Source organism: Toxorhynchites rutilus, chromosome 3, assembly GCF_029784135.1.
Source record: "Toxorhynchites rutilus septentrionalis strain SRP chromosome 3, ASM2978413v1, whole genome shotgun sequence".
NCBI classification, from domain to species: Eukaryota; Metazoa; Arthropoda; class Insecta; order Diptera; family Culicidae; genus Toxorhynchites; species Toxorhynchites rutilus.
Genome location: NC_073746.1, coordinates 7,442,308 through 7,458,209, shown reverse-complemented (window position 1 = coordinate 7,458,209; position 15,902 = coordinate 7,442,308). Strand labels below are relative to the sequence as shown.

At 37.3% G+C, this 15,902-nt stretch overlaps 1 protein-coding gene across 9 annotated transcripts in view; it reads right to left on the bottom strand.

Annotated features, from left to right (window-relative positions):
* Nucleotides 1–15,902, bottom strand: part of LOC129779532 (leupaxin) — a 126,607-nt gene that overhangs the window by 66,206 nt on the left and 44,499 nt on the right. For 5 of the 9 annotated variants that reach the window (XM_055787077.1, XM_055787076.1, XM_055787084.1 and 2 more), the window contains exon 2: nt 1,129–1,259. In XM_055787077.1, coding sequence (XP_055643052.1) covers nt 1,129–1,259 — 131 coding nt within the window. Of the gene's footprint in view, nt 1–1,128; nt 1,260–1,438; nt 1,797–7,460; nt 7,756–15,902 lie in introns of those variants that run through there. The other 4 variants (XM_055787080.1, XM_055787081.1, XM_055787078.1 and 1 more) reach the window with 2 other exon arrangements.

Below are 15,902 nucleotides of genomic sequence, written 5' to 3'. Positions count from 1 at the left end.
AATGATATGATTAATCAATTGTTCATTTCGCTGTTTAATGAACTACACAACGCTTCGAAGTAAATTTTATTTCTCAATCATAGGAATGGGCAAAAAAAAATCATTTTAAAACCGATCTTTTTAAATTGAACCGTTTTTATATGATCCAGTTTTCTTCCAGTTTTTTGAAGAGCAATTTTCCAGTTTTTTTGAAAAATATTATTGGCAACCCTGATCAAGACTGTATGAAGTTGAAGTGACATTCTCTCTATTGAGCGTGAAGAGAGAAAAGCGCTATTTTCAGCCTGCACGAATTTTCAGGAAATTCAAAGGCGATTGGCTCATTATTGAGTGACGATGTGTCAATTGAAGTGAAATAGTATGGCCCAGCTTTTGTAAGAGATTATTTTACCACATGAAAAAAAACAAAGTTTTCCATTCACAATCGACCGTGAATGGAAAACTGAAACCACATCCCCAAATATTTTTGACTAAGCTAAATTGTAATTCCTCGATATGTTTGAAATGGACACAACTAACCACAATCAAAGCCTGTTAGCCTTCAAAAGAAATAATGTCCAATTATTTTTTTTCAAAAAGGTTTTAATGAATAACAATAAAGATTACAGATTTAACATTAAATTACAAGATGACAAACATAGGATGGTAGATAAAGGGATATTAGGATAATTGCAACCTGGAAGGCTACCATTCGTACCGCTAGCCTAGGAATATAATTGGATTAAAATATTCAAAACCGAAACCTAAGATTAGTGTCTTTGGATTTGGTTAGATGTAAATCAAGTGTCGATTACAAATCTACCATTTTAGTGAAATATTATCGACACAAACGTGTGAGGAAATCAGACACTAATTGTCGCACTAGCACACCTGTTCGCATTGGTTTAAACACGCGATAGCCGGGCCGGTTTAATGATAATCACCGTTTCGGTGTTTTACCCAGAAGCAATCTGTTTACCAACGGACTCTAATTTTGAAGCGTGTTGGTTTGTCCAAACAAACATGTCTCGAACCACAATAATTTACACCGTGAATGTTACGCATTCAAAAGTAATTGAACAGCCCTTGATTTGGCTGACCAGTGTGATGGTGAAATTTGTCGCAGAATCGAATGAAACATTTACTCACCGGACTTGAAGTTTGTTTCCTCACACCATTTAGGCTGCCATAGCCTGGAACCGATGATCCGCCGCCGCCACCGCTACCGCCTACGTGTTGATGTCCCGGCACAGTATTTTGCAGATCGGCAAGCAAGGCATCTGAAAGTGGACAGCAAAAACACTGATTAACACATTATCTTCAGAAAGGTGTTATCTTTCCTTATGAAATCCGCGTGTTCTAGCCTATGTGTACGTGTGACTAAGCACCTCTGTACAATCAGAACTCCAATGCGTCATCCCCCGAAACCCATTGATCGTCATCACAGTACAAACATTACCTAGGAAATCTTGGCAGTTCTCTTCGACACTTTCGTAGGTAACCACTTCCGCCTCGGACATTCCACAGAATCGGTGAAACGGTGAAAGAAAACCTCGCTTCACCTCGGGTCGGAGATGGTGATTGAATCAATCGAATGAAACTGAAGCCCAGCGAATCGCACTCGGAGCACTCTCGTTTCGAATGGCGGTATTGACGCGTATATCGTTGCAAAAAGACTAACGGCGAGACACACTCTCCACGCTGCTCATATCGCACCAAATACACGTTTTTTTTCGTTCGTTCGTTCTTTCTTCCAGGCGCGTCGCCACCAGACATATGCACCCAGAGAAATTATTGTGGAGCAAATTAAGTGTGTGCTCTCTGCTCTGGTTTGAAGCCATTTATGTTGCACTGAGTAGAATATAAAGTAACAATAAATGACGGTTGTCATCGGTTTGAGACGAGATGAAGGATAGAAGGTGGGAAGATTCACAGGTTTTAGTCGTGTTGAACTTTGATTGTGTTAGTAGTCAGGAAGATAGGAAGTTCACATATCAGGCATACCAGTCAGTTACTCAAATGGTACAAAATTGAATGTGCAAACGAATAACGTTGAAAGAGGATGTACAGAAGCTAATTACAGATTTCCAAATCATATTTTTCGAATTATGAACAAAAAAAAACAAAACATATCATAAAATGTTATAAAATGTTTAATTTAATTTTTAATGTCTACTATGTTTGGATTCTAGAGCAACTTCATGGAAGTTTGACTTTTGTCAGCAATTGTAATTACTTTTTCACAATTAGGGTGCTGAAAACTTCAGTCGTCTAAAACTAAGACGCAAGCGGAAAACTTTTTGTCTCAATCTAAGTTATACGCAGTCAATCAAATTTATTTTTCAAGTTCATTTTACATGAAATGACTTGCAACCTTTTTCCCATGCTCTGTCAAATGTTTATCCACCAAAGGAACAAAAGTTTATGTGACTCTGACTTTGTTCGTTAACGTTTTGGTCGACGTAACGAGAAGTAAAATTGAATTGAAATTAAGTTTAGAACACTTCAAAAATATTAAAATTTCAGTTTCTGTTAGAATGTCGGGACCTTATGATTTTTAACGCTAGCATTGATTTAGGGGAAAAAATAGATCGTTCATTTCATTTGCTTATTTTTACTTTTAATAACAACACTTTTCCTATGTAGTGGGCTATTATAAGAAAAGTAACATACATAAACAAAATCTGTGACGTCACAGATTTAAAAAATCTTCCCACCTTTCATTTTCCATCTCGGGTTTGAGAAAGAATGATCACCATGACAACCGCAATAACAACTATGAACGCGATGATGACGCGATTGTGGTACCATGAGCTTAACGAAAGTTTTTGAACGGAGCAAGGTACGAAATATACGAGTATGAGCTAATGCAGTTCCCAGCATCGGCTTTGAGTGTAATTGTTGAATTGGAATTGGAAGAATATTCAACTCAAGTTAATGTCGGAGAAAATGTTTCGAAAGTCGTATCCACCACTGTAGAATCCTATTTATTGAGCGCTTAGCGACATCAGCAATAATTATTTTTTGTGGAAGAACAACAATTCAATCTTAATTGGTTTGAGAGAGTGTTATTAGCCTATCAAGTATTAAACAGGAGCTTTAGCCTCTTGGCACAGTTATCGGTTTTGTCCGCGCGGTACCTGCGGGAAAGCCGCAGCGAAAACCATGAGACATGCCACACACAGCGGTGCAGAGTAAGATGCGATTTTAGAGCCAGCCACGGTAGTTTGGGTATTTTTTCATCAGTGTAAGAACACATGGGACTGATAGCTCCGACCAAGGCGCAAGATTTTTTTGTATCATACTTAATATTGTTTACAGAATCGCGATTTTTTGCTTTGAATTTCTAACAATTTGATTACCATAATCCATAGAACCAGTTTAGCAGTCTGTTTCTTCTACAAAATTGAACACATTGAAGAAACGAATCAAAAAGTGTTAGCTATTGCGAGGTTTTAATACCGAAGACGTAATTTTGTCCATTGAAAAACGTGAATGAGGGTTAAACATAGTTAGAAAATATGAAAAATGGCGCATATTTGGCACGAACATGATATAACTAAATATTTTGCATAGAATGGCACCGTCAAAGCGAAATTTTGTGTACGATGTGAGATATCTAGCACACAAGTATCACACCCATAATAATAAAATAATGACGTCGTCAACTCTGAATTTTCAAAGCTCGGAAGTATGGAATATAAAAATCATCTTATTAATCAAATTAATTTGAAAAAACGAAAATTTATTGTAAATTTGATGATCACAAAATGCGGCGTTGTGAACCTAGGATTACGAAATTGTATTATTCAATTCGCCAGTTTATAACTTCGCATATATTAGAAACTAAATTTAATAATAAAAAATAACATTTTTTGATAAAATTCAAAATATTCATTAAAAAATGGCAAACAGATTTATGAAAAAAATGATTTATTTTTTAAATCTGTTTTTTAATGAAAGCTTGAACAATTTCCTATATTTCATTGTCTAACCGAAATAGTTTTATTTTGATTTTTTTTTCAATTTTAGGCTATTTCACCTTTTTTTTCGAGAAAAAAAATCTTAAAAACTTTAAGGTCAATAAAATTTTAGTCAGAGAATTTTCAATAATTTAGAACAAAATTTGAAAAATTTCACAAAAAATAAATATTTTAAATTTGAAGTACATTTTTATAGAAAATATTTTTTTTAAGTTCTGAACTGAAGTTGTATACATACAACTACCTACAAGTCTCACAAACAGCGGAAGAAGGGAAGGGATTTTTTTTTTAACAAGTAGCGCTCATTTTCATCTATTTATCCTCAACCAACAGTATGAAGGGAAACATCAATCATGTTGGCTCCACCTTTTAGTTGGATTTTTTCATCATTATTTACGAACTCTACCCAAACAGCATCACAATAAAGTAATATGAGCAATGTTCTTTATTATGCTTCTATATTACGTACAATTTTGAAAAAAAAATGTACGTTATATCGAAGTTTCCCTGTACATTGCAACGAAATTGTAAAGGATAGGAGGAAATTTTAGGATAATTATAGGAATAGATAGGTACAATCAAGTTTATAATGATTTTTTTAAATTTTAGGTTATTTACTTGAGAAATATTTTTGGTAGGATAATTTAAACGATTCGGAATCTAACGGAATCAGAAAGTTCCCAAAACGAGCCGACCCGGAAAAGACTCTCTCTCTTTCCCTCTCTTTCTTTCCCTCTTTCTTTCTTTCTCTCAGTCTCTCTTCCTGTCGGCATCTCTCTTCCTCTTTTTTCTATCTGTCAGTCTGTCTTTCCCTCTTTTTTTTCCTTTTTTAGGATCTCTCTCTCTCCCTTTTTCTTTCCATATATCAGTTTCTCTCTTCTTCTTCCTTTCCTTCCCTCAGTCTCTCTCTCCCTCTATCATTCTTTCTCACAGCCTGTCCCTCTTTCTTTCTCTCAGTCTCTCTCTCCCTCTTCCTTCCATCTCTTAGTCTTTTTCTCTCTCTTTGTTTCTTTCTCACAGTCTCTCTCTCCCTCCTTCTTTCTTTCTCTCGGTCTCTCTCTCCCTCTTTCTTCCATATTTCAGTTTCTCTCTCCATCTTTCTTTCTTTCTCTCAGTCTCTCTCTCCGTTTTTCTTTCTTTCATTCTTTCAGTCTTTCCTCGCTCTTTCTTCCTTTTCCACAGTCTCTCTCTCTCCCTCTTTCCTTCCATTTCTCAGTCTCTCTATCTCTCTCCTTTTTCTCTCAGTTTCTCTTTTCCTGTTTCTTTCTTTCTCACAGTCTCTCTCTCGTTCTTTCTTTCTTTCTCTCAATCTTTCTCTGCGTCTGTCTTTCTTTCGCTCAATCTCTCTCTCCCACTTTCTTCCTTTCATTTCCTCAGTCTCTCTCTCCTCTCTTTTTTTCTTTCTTGTAGTCTCTCTATTTCTTTCTCTCATTCTCTCTTCCTCTTTCTTTCTTTCTCACAGTCTCTCTCTCTCTTGTGCACCCGTGGACGAGTGGTTAGCGTCTCACGTTATCATGCCGGGTGTTCGGGTTCGATTCCCGTTCTGGCCGGGAGATTTTTCGTCAAAGAAATTTCCTCCGACTTGCACTGTGATCACGCGTATTCTAGAGCTTGCCCTCGGAATACATTCAAGTGTTATTAGCCTTAAGAAATTTCAACTAAGCACTAATAAAAGACGCTAGTTAATGCATACGTTGAGACGGCAAAAAATCCACAGGGAACGTTAACGCCATTCAATAATAATAGTCTCTCTCTCGCTCTTTTTTGCTTTCACTCAATCTCTATCTGCCTCTGTCTTTCTTCCTCTCAATCTCTCTCCCCCTCTTTCTTCCTTTCATTCGCTCAGTCTCTCTTTCTCGTTCTTTTTTCTCCTTTCTCTTTCTTTCTCTCACTCTCAATCTCTTTCTCTTCCTCTTTCATTCATTCTCGCTCTCTCACTTCCTTTCACTTTCTCTCTCTCGCTCTCTCTTTACCCTTTTTTTTTCTTCTTCTTTCGCCGTCTCCGTTTTTATCTTTCTCTTTATTTTTCTTTCCACAACAACTTTAGTGATTCCACAGACATCCTGCCAAGTCTATGGCGATGGCGTCCAAATGGCCTTTCTTAAGACCGGAGAGTTTAGGTTCAATTTTCCAAATTAGCCTTGGCGAATGAACTAAAAAAGTTTAAAACCTCCATAGTTCAAAAGAACTTTCCCGGCGATCATTCGCAGATGTTTTCGTTGCCTTCGCGTTTACTACGAGCCCGGCCTAAGGTTGGGATCACAATATCTTCAATATAAAAAAAAGCGAGTTCAATCCCATGGAGGGTTGATTGATCATCTAATTGACCTTTTTCAAGGCTAGAAGAAGGCCTTTCCTAGAGGAAATAATTCAGCACTTCTCCAATTTTGATGAAGTCAAAAAATGGATCGATTCGTGGTTAGCTGACAAAGCGGCCGATTATTTCCGCAAAGAAATCCGTCAATTACCAGAAAGATGGGAAAAGGTTGTGACTAGCGATGGGCAATACTTTGAGTATTAAATTTTTAACCATTTTTGCAGAATAAAGCATTAATTTTTGAAAAAAACGAAGAAACTTACCGGTACTCCTATTACAGGTACAAATTTATGGGTTTGAAATATCCAACGTTAATATTTTGTAGCTTCTGAATGATGTCTATCGTATAATTATTAGTTAATTTTTAAAAAAATATTTCAAAATGTCGATGCTTTGATCTCCAATTTTTGGCGAGTGTGAGAGAAATTCGTGGGTATGCGTGGAAATTATGGAGGGTTTCAATTTTTTCAGTTCATACGCCAAAGCCGAAAAAACTGAACCCAAACTCTCATTTCCCGGTCTTAATTAGCCAAATTCGCAAATGACGTTGTGAAGAGAAAAAGGAAGAAAAAGAGAAAAAGGGAGAGAGTGAAAGTAAAAGAAAGAAAGGGGAAGAGAGAGAGAGAAAGAAAAAATTGAAACAAAGTTAAATAATTAGAGCGAGAGAAAAATAAAGAGAGAAATAATAAAAGAGGGAGGAGATGAGAGGGTGAGAATGAAAAAGAGTGAAAAGAAGAGATAGAGAGAGAGAGAGAGAGAGAGAGTGAGAAAGTTGGCGATTTTCGATCGATTTGGTGATTTCTTCAGTTATGATGGCAACTGAAGTTATGATGGCAACTGAAGTTATGATGGCATATTTCCATTAATCCTTCACTATCAGCGAATTAAAATGATCAAAATAAATGAACAAAGAACCGTTGCCTTCTATTAAGATTAAACGCGGCATCAAGAGCAACTTGTCGCCGGTCATGACTCACTATTATTCCCATATTTTCGCTCCGCGACACGTTTCACAAGCGACTTGTTGGCACCACCGACCAAAATAAAGACCAGAAGAACCCAAACAAATCACGTGTCACTGTCCGCTCAAACTTCAAACTAAACTTTTATCCACTGTAGAAAAAAATATATTGAAAACCCTTTCTTCTCTTCGACTCCCAGTCATCTGTGGCTCCACTCACTTAGGTAATCCTCGAACGGTTCCGCTTTGCCGAATTTCGGTGTCACTTTGGCCATCGTTTCTCTCTATTTTCTCCAATTTGTTTCACTTCTTATGCTGATTCTAAGCGGGGAACAGTTCACCACCAAGCAAGGGATACAAGATCAACCAAATCAAACTCGTTTCTCATCGCACTTCCACTGTTTTGTCTGCGCTTGGATATAATCACTTCATCCAATTTTGACACTTTTGCACTTCGAATAACTTTTTGTTCGCATGAATTAACAATTGAAAACAGCTCACAATTGACTATCACTAATGACTATCACTATTTGTAACACTAATTTAGCTACACGATGAAAACGACAGATCTGACGATCAGAAATGTCTTCGCATTCAAATGAATGGTGCTACAGTTTGGCATACGTATGGGGCGAAATTGGCAGAATCTGATGGTGTTCGCGCTACCCGACTTGGGTCACACAAAAAGATCAACGAGTTTCACCCGGTGACAATTAAACGGAATTAATGTCGTCTCTTTCGCTGGGACACAGTTTTTTCTGCGACGATATGGCAGTGAAAACGGTTGGCAACGAAACTACAATTAATTGTGTCTGCTCTTCGATAGAGCGGTAGCTTCAGTTGGGCACAAAATTACTGAGTCTGCATGAGACGAGAGAAACACACATCCGATCCGAGGTAATGAGACAACGTACTGAATCTGCTTTCAAATCGGTGCATATCTACCTGTGGTAATATGGCAGACAATAACCACCGCAGGTAAGCGAATGCAGATGCACCACTCTGGAAGAAAGTAGTGCTGATGCAAATCAACCAAAAAAGAAACAACAAATATGCTCAAACATATGTGATGAATGAAACTGTTCACCAATTATTGCATTAGGATTCAACCGAATACTGCAATTCTGCTGAAATCGAACTAAAAATGCCGATTTTAAAAACTTGTATTGTTGACTTGAACGCAAGTTTGTATTCCGTTTGGGTTGGAGGAAATATGAGATTTCCACAGCATTTGGGACTTTTTTTTACCCAAGTGTAACTTTTGAAAAGGGCGTAGCGATTTTAGAAAGAGAAATCTTTGATAATTTATATCTCAAAAACTATGAGTCGTATCGTAAAAATGTCTTAGAAAGAGATATAGGGTATTAACGTTAAAACGTGAAAAAATATACACTGAGAAAAACAATTAGTACTCTTTTTTCCAAAAAAAAACCTTTAATTTGCAATATCTAGCACGCATATATATTTTTTTATTTTTTCATAAAAAATAGAAGTCATGTAGAATATTAAAAAAAATTAGCCCAAGATGGTAAAACTATTTTTGACAAACTTTCTGTAACATCGAGTTTTTATGAATTTTCGAAACTTCGAATTTTTGTATGTGTACAATCATTTTCAGGGGGGTCTCCGTAGCCACATTAGTTATGCGTTCGTTTAGTAAGCGATCGATCTTGAGTTCAAAACTCAGGGCCCTCATTGTCCATCTTTGTGTTATTACAGAATAACTACGTCAACGCAACAATCATCAGCGATGGAGATCGATCCACGGTCGAAATAAGATCGATTAATCCATACAACTGCTCATCTCTGCAAGACACATCGGGCTGCTGTTCTATAAATAACTCAACAATGATTTATCAACTGTCTCCGCTATCCGGTCTAACTGGATAATGGAAGAACAGAAGGAAAACTCTTACGCATAAATGGCTACTGTGTAAATGTGTACCATATGCAATGGTATAGAAGGGAATATAATTATAGAAATGATAAACATGTGGCATGTACACGATTAAAATTCGGCTCTGTTACAGTTAAAACGCTAATGAACCATAAAATAAACAAAAGGGATAAAAAAAATCATTTTCAGTCACAAATTATGAATCCTGGTGTACTTTAAAATTAAAAAAAAAAATCTTTATCAATCTCTTTCTAAATGCAACCATTCTCGAAATATTTGAAAAAAAAAAACATTTCTAATTTATTGTCTTTTTCAATTTTAATTCTTTTTAAATTTTTATGTTTTTTTTTTCAATTTAAAAAAAATCATATAAAATAGAAGTCATTTAGAATATTTAAAACATGAGTCCAACATGATAAAACTATTTTTGACGAACTTTGTGGAACATCGAATTTTTATGAATTTTTGAACTTCGAATTTTTGTATGTTTACAATTATTTTTAGGCTCAAGTTATGGATCGTAATGTGATTTAGAACAAAAACTCTTGATCAATCTCTTTCTGAATGCAGCTATTCTCGAGATATTTAGAAAAAAATATTTCTAACTTGTTTTCTTTTTCATAGTAAATATACTGTTTTGATATGTTTGTCGTATTTATGTGTTTGGAGCAAAAATACTCATGTTTTGCCATTTGTCGATTTCATTTGGAATTGCTCAATACTTATAAAGACAGCATGCGTTACTCCAAGACTCATTCGTTTTGCAAGTGTCCCAAAAAAAAAGTTCAGTTGACCTTCCAGATTCATGTCCGTGGAGATATTTATCTGGATCTGGATTCATTTAGTGGTAATTTTGGTACATTATGTAATAGGGATGTCAACGCACGTGAAAACAGGACATTACGATGCTACGGGTTTTCAAGGTACGAAATATACACCAAGGTTTTTTTACGCGATTCCCGCTTTAAAAAACCAGAGCCATATCACATCTCTCCCTCGGCCTAAATTTTTCCCTCGTGTTCCCTCAGAACATATGACAGTAATTAGTAGTGATGAAACGGATAGTAGTTTGGCCGGATACCGGATATCCGGCAAGCTTCGAGGCCACTGGATATTCGGCTTTTTATTTGCGAATATAAATGTTGAAACACACGGAATTTCCACGGGAGATTATGGGCAATCTCAAGAGCAAACACGTTTTTAATGTGTGTAGCTTCGAGCTGTAAATTTTTAATTCAATCAATTTTAATTTGTTTATAATTCAATGTAGTTTTAATTTATGACTCACATTTCTGTCCCCTAACTTTTAATTTGTGTAATTCGTGTGTTCAATAGTATGTTTTATAAATTTCACTTTTCAATCTAATTGTTCACGTCTGCCTATTGTGTTCTTTAGCTTGTGTTTTGTATGTCTGATTGTTTGTCTATTTTAATTCGGTTCGCACTGTCAGTCATGTCACTGTCACCTAGTTTCGACATTTCGCCTGCCTCATCGACCCAACGGGGTTCGCTCGCAACAATAAAACTAGAAGAAATTGTATGTGTGCATGTATAAAAAAAAAGGATTACATTTTTGGGAGAAGGATCAATAAATTTTTTGCATTAAAGGGTGTGTCACATCAAATTGCATCACGGAAAAAACGCTGTAGAAATTTAATTTTCAGGAATTATATCTTCAGCTTTCGCTTATAATCAGATAAGAGTGTATAGATCACGTTGGCCATGCTTCACTGTCAATTTTTCGTAAATTTGGAAAAATGTCGTCGAACGAAAAAGAGCGTCGTGAATTAATCCTGTGCACTCATTTCGAGAATCCAGAGTTGTCACATCGGGACATCGGTAAGATGCTGGGAGATCTACGGTCAGCAGAGTACTAAAACGATACTTCGAGAACCTAACCATCGACCGGAAGGTGAAGAACGGCAAAAATGGATGCTCCGTCAGTGAAAAAGATCACAAGCGCGTAGTTAAGCAGTTTAGACGTGATCCGAGAAGTTCGGTCCGGGATGTCGCCAATAAGCTGAATTTGTCAAGTTCATTCGCCCAGCGGACCAAGCAGCGGGAGGGTCTGCGTACATACAAGGTTCAGAAGGCTCCTAACCGCGACGAAAGGCAAAACATGGTGGGGAAGACGCGAGCCCGGAAGCTATACACCGAAATGCTGACGAAGCCGCATTGCCTGGTAATGGACGACGAAACCTACGTCAAAGCGGACTTTCGTCAGCGGCCGGGCCTGTTGTTCTTCTCCGCAGAGGACAAATTCAGCGTTCCGGAGGAGATTCGCAAGCAGAAACTATCCAAGTTGTGTGGCAAGCGATCTGCTCTTGCGGAAAGCGGAGCGCCCCCTTCGTGATGACCGGCACGGTATACGGGCAGTTTTACCTTAAGGAGCGCCTACAGAAGCGCTTACTACCACTATTGAAGCAGCACGAGGGCCCGACCATCTTCTGGCCGGATCTCGCTTCGTGCCACTATTCAAAGGACGTGTTGGAGTGGTACGAAGCCAACGGGGTCACCTTCGTGCCAAAGGAAATGAACCCACCCAACGCGCCGGAGCTTCGCCCAATAGAGAAATATTGGGCGATTATGAAGCAGGCCCTCCGGAAGAACCCAAAAGTTGTCAAATCGGAGGCGGACTTCAAGAGAAAATGGATTTCTGTTCAAAAAAAACAACAACCTGACGTTGTACAGAACCTTATGGACGGGGTAAAGAGGAAGGTGCGAGCATACGGGCTTGGGCTCGAAGTATGAATAAAAAGAAAATGCCAAAAGTTGTTTAATAGTTTTTATTTTACTGTCTAAAATTTTCAAAAGGATCGGTCTACTGGGCGAATTTCTACAGCGTTTTTTCCGTGATGCAATTTGATGTGACACACCATTTAATATAATGAACGATGATAAAATCTTCGGTTTAGATTGAACATCCTTTGATAGGGTATCAAGTTTCCTACAAGGAATCTTGAACAGATACTTTTCGGATAAGGATTTTCTATCACAATGATGAGATTCTTGTGGGGTGTGCCTCAGGGAAATAACAAGAATTATAAGTTCCAACCTATCCTTTATATTCGTGGTAATTTATCATTTTGCTGCGTAAAAAACATTTGGACAAAGACGAGACTGCTATATATTTATATAAATATATATAATTACTCTAGGGATCATTGAAACACTGCCCATCGACCATTATTTTATTTTTTCAGACAGTCTCAGCTCAATAGAGGCAATCCGCTCAATGAAGTTTGATAAACGCTCATCTTATTTCCTAACAAGAATAAGACAACTATTGAGTGTTTTGGTCGAAAAATTATTCAAGATTACCTTAGCATGGGTTCCCTCTCATTGCTCGATTCCGGGGAATGAGAAAGCGGACTCGCTAGCTAAGGTGGGCGCTTCAGAAGGCACACTTTTTGAAAGGCAAATTGCTTATAATGAATTTTTCCACATTCCTCGTCAGTATACGCTCGTAAGTTGGCAACGCATGTGGAGTGGTGATGAGTTCGGTCGTTGGTTACACACGATTATCCCTAAGGTCTCGACGAGTGCATGGTTCAAGGGATTGAATGTAGGTCGTGATTTCATTCGCGTGATATCTCGGCTTATGTCCAATTACTACAACCTAAACGCGCATCTCTATCGCATTGGGCTCGCAGCAAACAATCTTTGTGATTGTGGCGATGGCTACCACGACATCGAGCATGTTGTCTGGTCGTGTATCCGGTTCCATGCTGCTCGCTCTCAGCTCTCTAGAGCACTGAGAGCACAAGGCAGACAATCGGATATCCCCGTCCGGGATATCTTAGGTAGCCGTGATCCTGATCTTCTGCTTTATCTATACCTGTTCCTCAGAAACGCCGATGTCAACGTTTAATGATGTTTCCTTCGTTGTGTCCCCGTTTCATATCCCTCCTATCCGATCGATAAACTTTTACTTAGTCGCGGCAATACATACACACACTCTTTACAGATACACGGGCCAAAGGTTGTGCAGTCCACGGAACATTCAACAAGAGCCAAAGGTTGTACCGCTCATGACAACTCTACACGAACTGATGATTGCGCCGGTTAGTGACCATTCTATCCTGGATTCCTCGAGTCGAGAAAGATGCACCACGCTAGATATGGGTTACAGACTAGGGGGGCGTTACTGATTAATGGTCAGCTGCATCCCAATAGGAAGTATCCCGTGTCTGGCACACGTACAGAGCATTGGAGACAACAACATCCCAATTTCGAAAACACTTGTAATACTAACCTCGAGCCAACCGCGAGTAATCGGTTACATATTAATAACATGGATAATAAGAAAAATTGTCAAAGTATTGGACTCCCGGCCCCGTGAGGCTAACGCCATATGGGCCTTGATAAAAATATATATTTTGGAAAAAAAAGACGAGATTGCACATATCGTCAGCGAAGGGTTCAGAAAAAATATTCTAATGCTAACGAAATCGACTGTTATGTGAAAATACTTCAAACCAATCACAATCACGATCCTTACATTTGGTGGCCATTCTAAGGAGTATCGCAAATTAACAAGATTTGCTAAAATTAATATTAATTCAATTTTGAAAAAAAAATCTGGCATTTCAGTAATCAAACATTATTTATGAATGATGTATGAATGATGTTAATGGGCTATTTTGTCATGGTTTATTTTGTAGTAATGAGAAATTATATATATTTTCTAATATCCGGTGTCCGTCCGGATAGGAAATATTGACTGGATATGCCGGATACCGGATAGTTACCAGATATCCGTTTCATCTCTAGTAATTAGTGCTTGTGACGGAACGCAGTTTTTTTATCCGAATTTCTGAATTTACGCGAATTTTCTAATAACCTGGGTGTACATTATTACTAGATTGCAATTGAAATTGTTTGCCGACTCGTCTCAATTTTTTTTTTCATCGTCAAGTCCATCTCCAATTATTTAAAAATTTTGAAAGATTGTAATATATGGTATTTGTGATGGCAGCCACCATCACTACCCGACATGCCATTTTAATGCACATGGCATATGAGGGGCTCAGCAGGAAAGGGGTGTAAGTGACTTGATCGATTTCTCTTCATCTACTTTTTCTTCTGTTAATAACTCAACTGCAAAAACGTTCCAATTTGAATTTGAATCCGATAGATGAGGTTATGAACTATCTTCCATATTGTCAAATACAGCTGGGAATGTGTTTGCAGCTTGTGACCAAAAGAGAGAGTCGATGTGGAGAAATCGATGATGTCACTTACACCCCTTTCATTTCGAGCCCCTCAATATAATATCATATTAGTATATACTATTTTTATTAGTTAATGGAATATTTTTTTATATTGATTATAACTTCAAAACTTTAGTTCAATGATGCAGTATGGTTTTCGATAACATCGTTTCAAAATTAATGGGATACTCAAAAATAACAAAATATGAAATCCATTATATTTCAATAAAATAGTGTTAATATTCTCACTAAAAAAAATTATGGAAGAATGAATATGAATGAACGAATATTGTGTTTAGTTTTCAAAGAACATCTTCTTTAACATCTACTTCTTCCTCGAAAGTACAATATTCTTCAGAAAAATATTTGATTTCGAATTCGGTGTCACTGCTACATTCCGAAAATGTTTGTTTTCCGTAATTTACATTGAAGATTAATAATTTTGCAACAATGTGTTCAGTCAGAGTGAACCAAGTACAATACTTGCTTAATGACAAACGGGTTAGAGAAATCGATCACGAAAAGTTTAGTAATTACAATTTTTCTCTGACATTTGCTCCACTCTGTCGGAACGAATTGTAATAATAGATCGATCAACTTTCCAATAACTATGAATTGTTTGGAAAGCTCACACAGTGTGTTTCAATACGAGTTACTTGTCCGTGTTCATTGAAGGACGTTTGCAACTGTTTGCAAACATAAGTGTTATCTGATGAAAGTAGAACGTAGGTTGAGAAATTCTTGGTTGATTGCTACTATTAACTCATTTTTTCTTGTTTTGCTATTTAGTCCGGTCTGGTTCAACACCGACCATAAGGAACAGATTAATTTGAACCAGAAGAAAACTCCAGATATTGCAGCCAAATGCCTAGGAATTTGGTTTCGGCCTAATCTGTTCTAAATTGGTTCTAATAGGCCTATAGAGTAATCAACAAAAGAGTTGCATTTTTCCCTGCTTGGTGACGAAATTCCCTAACATTCCTTCATTTTCAAGATTTTTCTAGGTAGTCGACACCCTGTTTCTGATATGGTCATTCGTCAGTCAATCGGATAGATTCAGATTCTACCATAGTTTATAAGTTTACATGGGTAATATGAAGCTGCCAACACTGCCCATGTTTGCATAGGAGACGTAATCACCAACACCATTCGTGCTGGGAAAACGCATTTTTGTTGTTTTTTGGCCTACAAGCATGACCATGCAAATTTCCGATGAAATGATGGGAAGATTGTTGAAGTTGAAAGATATTCTCGGCAAAAGAAGATTTTGCGGATTGAAACATTTTTTTTTTCATTTAAAAAACGCTTGCGTCCATTTATGCTAACAATCAATCGTTTCAATGAACATTTGTTCGTATAGCTAGACGTAATCACCAGGTTGCTTTGTCTGTAGTGTTAATATTTACCTTCCCGATAATAGTCAAAAAGTCTCCGTCGATAGTTTCAGTTGGTGTGGGATAAAATCAAACAGGTTTGGAAGAAATTCCAATGAACTAAGCACCACATGATATGACGTGACAAAAAAAAAACAACTGAAAGATGATTTAAAGCT